Source organism: Montipora capricornis, chromosome 4, assembly GCF_036669925.1.
Source record: "Montipora capricornis isolate CH-2021 chromosome 4, ASM3666992v2, whole genome shotgun sequence".
Taxonomy (NCBI): Eukaryota; Metazoa; Cnidaria; class Anthozoa; order Scleractinia; family Acroporidae; genus Montipora; species Montipora capricornis.
Window position 1 is genome coordinate 34,104,754 of NC_090886.1, and position 7,467 is coordinate 34,112,220.

At 44.2% G+C, this 7,467-nt stretch overlaps 2 protein-coding genes across 2 annotated transcripts; both read right to left on the minus strand.

Annotated features, from left to right (window-relative positions):
- Window positions 1–237: 237 nt before the first annotated feature.
- Window positions 238–1,470, minus strand: LOC138046583 (uncharacterized). The gene has a single exon (XM_068893190.1). It carries the CDS (start codon window positions 1,468–1,470, stop codon window positions 238–240), a length of 1,233 nt encoding a protein of 410 aa, XP_068749291.1.
- A 171-nt stretch (window positions 1,471–1,641) lies between these two features.
- Window positions 1,642–3,338, minus strand: LOC138046584 (uncharacterized). Its single transcript, XM_068893191.1, has 2 exons — window positions 2,804–3,338; window positions 1,642–2,288 (listed from the first exon to the last, which is right to left on the minus strand). The coding sequence occupies exons 1-2, from the start codon at window positions 3,336–3,338 to the stop codon at window positions 1,642–1,644; spliced, it is 1,182 nt and encodes a 393-aa protein (XP_068749292.1).
- Between the last annotated feature and the right edge of the window lie 4,129 nt (window positions 3,339–7,467).

The following is a 7,467-nucleotide window of genomic DNA, read 5'->3' on the forward strand; positions in this document are numbered from 1 at the left end:
GTAGTCCATATTTTTCGTTCGATGGAAAGAATATTCATACAATTTCAAACTAAACATGTCCGACTCTTCGAGCACATGGCGTATGACCCAGAGGTATCATGGGAGATGACGTGTACTCGAGTTCCGGTTCAGAAAGCAGTTTCGGTGACAACATCGCGCCCCCCATGAACGCCCTTTGACCGAAGTTCATCACACTTGAAATTCATTCTTGTTACCAAGCAGGCCGTTCAGCGAAGCTCACTGTCCTTCTTCATCATCTGCCGCTTCTAGCAAACAAATCTTGGTAACTGGTCGCTTGAAAAAAGATCCTTTAGCTTTCACTTCGACACTCCTCACTAACCCATCGTTGCCCGGGAACACGCCTGCAACTCGACCTAAGGGCCACTGGTTTCTTGGAACATTATCATCAGCGATCAGGACGAGGTCTCCAATGCGTAGGTCTCTTCGAACTTGGTTCCACTTTTGTCTTTCTTGCAACAATGGGACATATTCTCTCAACCAACGCTTCCAGTAATGATTGGCAAGAACTTGAGCTTGTCCCCATCTCTTTCTGCTCATCCTTTCATTCTCTTCGAAAACTTCCGGGGGCAGGTTCGTAGAAGGGCGAATGTTCAAGAAATGATTTGGCGTGAGAGGTTCGCTGTCATCAGGGCTGAAAGGGTTTCTTGTCAGAGGTCTAGAGTTAGCGATACGCTCGGCCTCGGTAAACACTGTTTGGAGAACCTCTTCATTGATAAGATCTTTTCCCAGGATGGCCTTCAAGCTTCGTTTTACCGTTTTCACTAATCGTTCCCAGACCCCGGACATGTGGGAGGCCCCAGGAGGGTGGAACACCCACTTACATCCACGCTGCATCAATTCTCTTCCAACCTTGTCATTATCAATTCGATTTACGGCATCCCTGATTTCGCGATCTGTTCCAACAAAGTTTGTCCCGTTATCTGACCGCAGTTCTCTCACATGGCCTCTTCGATTCAGGAATCGGGTCAAAACAAGAATGAAATCACCAGTATCTAGAGACTTCGCGACTTCGAGGTGTACTGCACGCGAATTCAGACACACAAAAATCGCCCCCCAACGTTTCTCTGCAACTCTTCCTCTCCCTCTTTTCACGTGAAAGGGTCCAAAGTAATCGACTCCACTGAACGTGAAAGGGGGTTCATACGGGGTCAGCCTAACTTTGGGCAGCTCGGCCATTTCTTGATTCATCTTACGGGGCATAAGCTTCTTACATAGTAAACACTTCCCAAGAACCTCCTTTATTGCTACTCTAGGCTTCACCATCCAGAACTCTTCCCTGAGAAAGAACAAGACCTGTTCATTTCCACAGTGACCATTCCTTTCGTGCAAATAACGTATCAGGATTCTTGAGACGTGATGGTCTTTAGGCAGGATCATCGGATTCATGGCATTGGATGAAATAGGAGCTCTCGAAATTCTACCGCCGACCCTCATGACTCCATCATTCATGATAACTGGTTTGAGCTTCAAAATGTGGCTTGATGCCTTCACTTGACGTCCTGCTTTGAGATCTTTTATCTCATGAAGAAAGGCCTTTCGCTGCACCAAAGATACAACCTCTCTCTTCGACCTTTCAAGTTCCTCCTGTGTAACGTGATTTTCAACTTGACACGACTCTGGCTAACGTTTCTTTTCCTTCGGAGACCACTTCAGCCACTTTACGAACTTCAGTAACCAGGCAAATGATCGCAGCAAGGTTATCCAGCGAGAATATCTGGTCAAGAGGTTGTCTAGTGGTGTAGCCGTTTCAACTTCGATCAAGTATACTTCCTTTTTCATCTCAAGCTTGTCAACTGCCACCTCGTCATGCTTGATCTCCGGCCAGTGATCCTCTGTTTTCCACAGGAAGGACGGTCCGTTCAACCAACGGTCATTGTTCTGAAATTCTTTCATTTCCAGCCCTCGACTAACGTCGTCTGCAGGGTTAAGCTTCCCTGGACAGTGTCTCCACTGTTCAGGAGAGGTGAGTTCCCTGATTTCTGTAACCCGATTTGCAACGTAGGTCTGAAATCCTCGACTTTCGCTGTAGATGTAGTTCAAGGTGATCATTGAATCCGTCCAGAAAACCACCCTTTCAAATTCGAAGTTCAGTTCCTTTCGGACTGAAACGTCCACACGTGCTGCCAAAAGAGCTCCCTGTAATTCTAGTCGGGGAATGCTGACTGTTTTGATAGGAGCGTTTGTGGATTTCCCAGTAATAAATGCACATTCAACAGTTCCATCAGGGTAGACTATTCGAGGGTAGGTGCAGGTACCGTAGCCGATTTCTGAAGCATCACAAAAGTGATGGAGTTGAAGTGTAGCTTTCTCGTGATCTGTGCGACTGAAGTAACATCTTGGAATTTTCACCTCAGCTAGGAGTGGAAGGTTGTTCTTCCATTACTGCCATCTCTGAAGAATTTTCCCGTCGAGTGGTTGATCCCACGCTTTCTTCTTCCTCCACAGATCTTGCATGATTTGCTTTGCTGGTAGCATGTCTGGCAGCCAAGTTAAAAGGGTCAAATACTGAGCAGATTGTTGACAAAACTCCTCTCATCGTGTTGCCTTTATCCAAATTCACGACTTTAAAACCAAAGGTGTCAGATTCGATGTGTCATCTTACTCCAAGGGCTCTGTCTACCGGCAATTGATGAAGGGTGAAGTCAAGTGTTGGATCCGCTCTCTTCTCAACAGGTATTGTGGCCAAGACTTCTCGGTTATTGCTCATAAATTTCGTATTTCGTAAGGTTAAAACCGCCTTTTGCACAAAGTTCAATCAGCTCCCACATTAGCGTAATCGCACGTTCTGGTGTTGGCATGGACTTGAGTAGATCGTCGACATAGTAGTTGTCCCTCAGAGTAAATACGGTCACAGGGTCGAACTCTTTCCAATTGTCCTCAGCAGTTCTCAACAAGGCGAAATTCACCGAACAGGGCGAGTCTGTAGCACCAAATATGTGTACAGTCATTGCGTACTCATTAGGTGTTTCGTCTAAGCTCCCACTCCACCAAAGGAACCGTAGGGAATCTTGATCCTCTGGTCGGACTTTCACCTGGTGAAACATGCTTTTAATGTCTCCAACCAATGCGACCTTCTCCTCGCGGAATCTCAATAACACATCAACCAGACTGTTAGTATAATCAGGGCCCGGTAATAGGTTTTTGTTCAGCGAGGTTCCTTTATGTTCGGCGGCAGCATCAAACACTATTCGTACTTTATTTGGCTTGTTGCAATTGGTCACTGCAAAATGCCGAAGGTACCAAGTTCTAAAGCCAGTTATAGAAGCCTCTTCTATCGTTAACTTCGGCGCATGACCCTCAGCTATGTTGTCGTTCATCGTTGCGCGATATTTCCTCTCAAGGTTAGGATCTTTACGGAATTTCCTTTTCAAACTCTGCAACCTCTTTTCAGCCTAATTGCGGTTGTTTGGCAGTTCAACATCGTCCTTACGCTACAACATTCCGGTCTCGAAATGACCGTCAGTCAGTCTCGTAGTCTTCTCGAGAATGTCTACTGCGCGGATATCCTCTCTAGATAAATAGTGGTTTTGACGTCTAGGCATCGGCTCCTCAATTATAGGTTTACACAAAGGCTTCGCTCCAAATCCTTCTACCTTCCAAAAATTCTCAACTTGTTCGTGCAATTTTCTCTCGCAAGATGTGAAGTAGACATTGACTTCGCTGTGATTTGGTGAGCCCAGAATTGTTCCAGTGATCACCAGCTCAAGGGGCCTCGCTGAGTTTGCAACTGGCTACCAAGTCTATTTGACTTTCGCACTTCGAGGACTTCATGGGCTTCACCCACGTCCTTTCCAATCAGCACTGATACTTTCTTTATCTCTACGTCTGGCACATCACACTGGACGAAAAAATGGATTTACTCGAGTTTGCAAATTGAGCAAATGTATGGCAAATTTAGGGCTCTAAGTTTGCTTTAAATTTGGTTTGACAGGTAAAGTCTGCGCAAACTTGGATATTTGTTTTATAGGAATTTGTATGCAAATGTTAAGGAAATGTAATTGTATACTGCAAATTTGCTTGGCGTTTGCGTGGGATGCAAATCTTTTTCATTTCCATAGATATGCTCAAATTTGCTTCTCCGCAAAGATAGCAGTTGGACCACAGCCGCAAATGCAAGCAAACATGTCGAAAAACCAATAATTTGCGGTATTGTTTGAACTGATTTTCAAAAGATCCAAATACGTACATTTGCATTTAATTTACTCTGTTTTGCAATGGGAGCAAAAAGAGATGAATTGCCTGAATATGACTTCGTTGTAAATTTGCAAATTTCCTTCCTATAAATATTCAGATTTGCCTGGGAGCAAATAATGGTGATTTACATCATCTTCGTTTTGTTGTCATAGGCAGTGTGCATATGATATTTGTTACACATTTTACTGCTGCGGTAAACTTTCAATTTTTACATAACTGTTATATTGTTAAACGAAAACTGCACTGGTATTCGGAAGCTGTTGAGTCTCATCAGCGGCAACGTTCTACAACAAAAACCAAGCAATGGTAGGGCCTTCGTACATAATTAAATTGCCTCAAAGTCAACCTCGTTCCCAGGATCTTTACGGAGGGGCGACCGAAATACCGGACAAAGACCCTGGAAACGAGGTTTTGTGACAATGCAATCGGAATTTGCAATCGGTTATCGACGGTTTGAAATTCGCGAGGGGCGATGTATTCTTTCCTTTTTCAAATTTCCGTTGTTGGACGACTAAGGTTTACGGCAATTCCTTGACGTTTATGTGGGTGAAATGGCAGTGCGAAATCGAAATCGACGAAATCCGAAAGAAAGGGCTACGACCATTCACACCATAACGTCGGGAACCAGCTATAGTAGTTTTACAGTAGTTCGCCACAAAGATACACGCCAGTCTCATGAACGTTGAATGGTCAGTCTTTGGAATGTTCTAGGCCTATTAATAGCGCTTCGCACAGATGACGTCACGACTTTGGGCACCGTACCGTGACTCAGACAAACAAAGAGCTCAACGTGCCAATTCTAAGAGGGCTGTATATGAGAATATGACGGTCGCGAGTAGTTCTGCTCAATCTTTTACGATTCTTACTGAAGAGGACGGGATTCCAGGTTCAAAATTCGAAAAGGAACCAGAACAATATACTGTGGAACAATTAAAACGGTGGCTGAAGTGCCGAGGATTGAAGCAGAGCGGAAAAAGAGGGGAATTATTAAATCGTGTCAGAGATTGCATTGCGAGTGGCAGTCACCGGAATCTTGAACCTAGCAGCGACGATGGAAAATGATATGCAGCGAAAGCTCTCCAGGAACAAAAAGCTCAGGATAAGAAAGGAAAGTCAAATCTTGTTTTGCTTCCAGCTATTCCATCGGCTGGTTGGCGAAAATTTCCATCGCAAGACATTCCAGCGCTATTTAACCACGGCCACGTGCACTTTTACGCCCTAGAATCTATCCAGAATGCCGTCAACAGCGATGATTCAGAGGAAGGACTTGGGCATATGACTGATAAGCCCATGAAAAATGGAAGGAAATATGTGGACTCTGGAACGACGAACATTACTTTTTGTGAGCTCACGTCTGGCCGTCCATGCGGAATGAACTTCCGCACAATGTTGTTGTTGTTTTGTCGGTGATAAGCGGTGCTGTTATTCACGCTTCTTGTGACCCATGTCGAGCGTCATCTTTGGGACATTGTAGCCACGTTGTTGCTGCGTTGTTTGTCATACTAGATCAAGTAAAGAAGCACGGAGCGGTTTTGTCAAAACCGTGCACGAGCAAAGAGTATTCATGGAACAAAGGCAAAAAACGTGACAAAAACCCCCGCCTCCTGTCAGATGCCGTCTATCCAAGCAAGCTGAGAAAAAGTGCAGTTCCGGTTATAAATTTTGATCCAAGGCCATCTGATTATCGGAGAGTCTTTCCAGAACGTATTAATCGTTTTGCAATAGCATTACAGTCACTTTCTCAGGACAGTGATGGCCAGAATATATCAATGTGGGAAACGCAGCTTAAAATCACTTACAAAGATTATAACCTCGCTGACCCCTTTACATTGCGTGATAAAGTAAATAAATTACGTGACAACCTAACACCGAGCAAACTTATGGAGATTCCTGGTACTCAAGGTCAAAGCACCTCAGAACAGTGGTTTTCAGAAAGATGTTGTCGATTAACAGCGTCCAAGTGTTTTCCTGCCTTTAAAGTAGGAAAGCTTATCGTTGAAGCAGAACCAAATGCTGCCTCAGAAGCTTACAAGTTCATTTCAAAGGATATCTGGGGGGTAGATGTAATGCCATTCCAATCTCGTTGGATGCTTTATGGTCTGGAAAGTGAGGCCAAAGCGATTCTCAAATTTGAGAATGAAACTTTGCACAAAGTTCGTTCAACAGGATTATGGGTGAACCCCAAGTTCCCCTTCCTCGTATGTTCACCTGATGGCCTTGTAGGTGACAACACTGTTATTGAAATCAAGTCTCTGAAGATCTTTGAACAGAACACCATAGAGACTGTGACTTGCTCCAACACCCCAGTTCCAAAGGATGTTCTTCGCAGACAGTGTTTTCAAGTTAAAGATGGGAAGTGTGTTCTGAAGCGTAACCATATTTACTATTACCAGTGCCGGCACATACTTCTTGTCACAGAGAGAAAATTCTGTAAATTTATTTTGCATGCAAAAAATGGCCCAGATTCTGTTGAGACCATTGCAAGAGATGAACCCTTGATTGAAAACATTTTAAAATTTCTTACAGCATTTTGGATGCGTGTGATAGCTCCTGAAATTTTTGAAATGCGAGTCCCAAAGGAGCTGCGTCCTTTTATATTACCAGAAATTGATTTGGATTCTGTTGATGTGCCCGATGCTATGAACATTGAACTTCCTTCCATTCCTTCACCTGTGGACTCTGCGAAAGGCAGTGACTTGGAAGAAACAGATCCTGTGAGAGCTGACAACTTTTACACCCGTAAAGAAATTGAAGCTGCTGAAGCCCTTTTATTTGCAGTTACAGATGCTAACAAATCTTCAGCACCTACTCATCCCTCTGATCAAGACAGTGATCTCACTTTTTTTCCCCTGTGGTGGAGTTACAAGTACTTGTATAACAATGACCAACACTTGTCCTCTAGACAACCTGCTCATGATTTTCCAGGCCCTTGTCAAATCTGGAAAAGTTACCTTGACAGATCTTACAGAATCTGGCCACATCATTGCAAATGCTCTTCAGCTGATTGACAGTGGCTTGTATGCTGATGCCATACTAGTGGTACTCCAGGCTTTGACCCCGCGGCCACAAATTGTGTTTCGAACATTGGATCTTTATGGAAATGAAAGCGACTTTTTCTTAACGCTCCTAAGTCCTTACCTGGTGAACAGCACTGTCACAACTTGCTCCTCCAATTTCTGTCCAGCTCCAGTAAATACTGTAAAGTCTACTTCTATCATACTGCCCTGCCGACTGGCGACCACTGTGGGGAAA

Coding starts and splice junctions, on each gene's coding strand:
- LOC138046583 (XM_068893190.1), bottom strand. CDS start 1,470: ATGAATGATGGAGTCATGAGGGTCGGCGGTAGAATTTCGAGAGCTCCT.
- LOC138046584 (XM_068893191.1), bottom strand. CDS start 3,338: ATGAACGACAACATAGCTGAGGGTCATGCGCCGAAGTTAACGATAGAA. Junction 2,289..2,803: donor GTCCATGCCAACACCAGAAC/GTGCGATTACGC, acceptor GTGATGCTTCAG/AAATCGGCTACGGTACCTGC.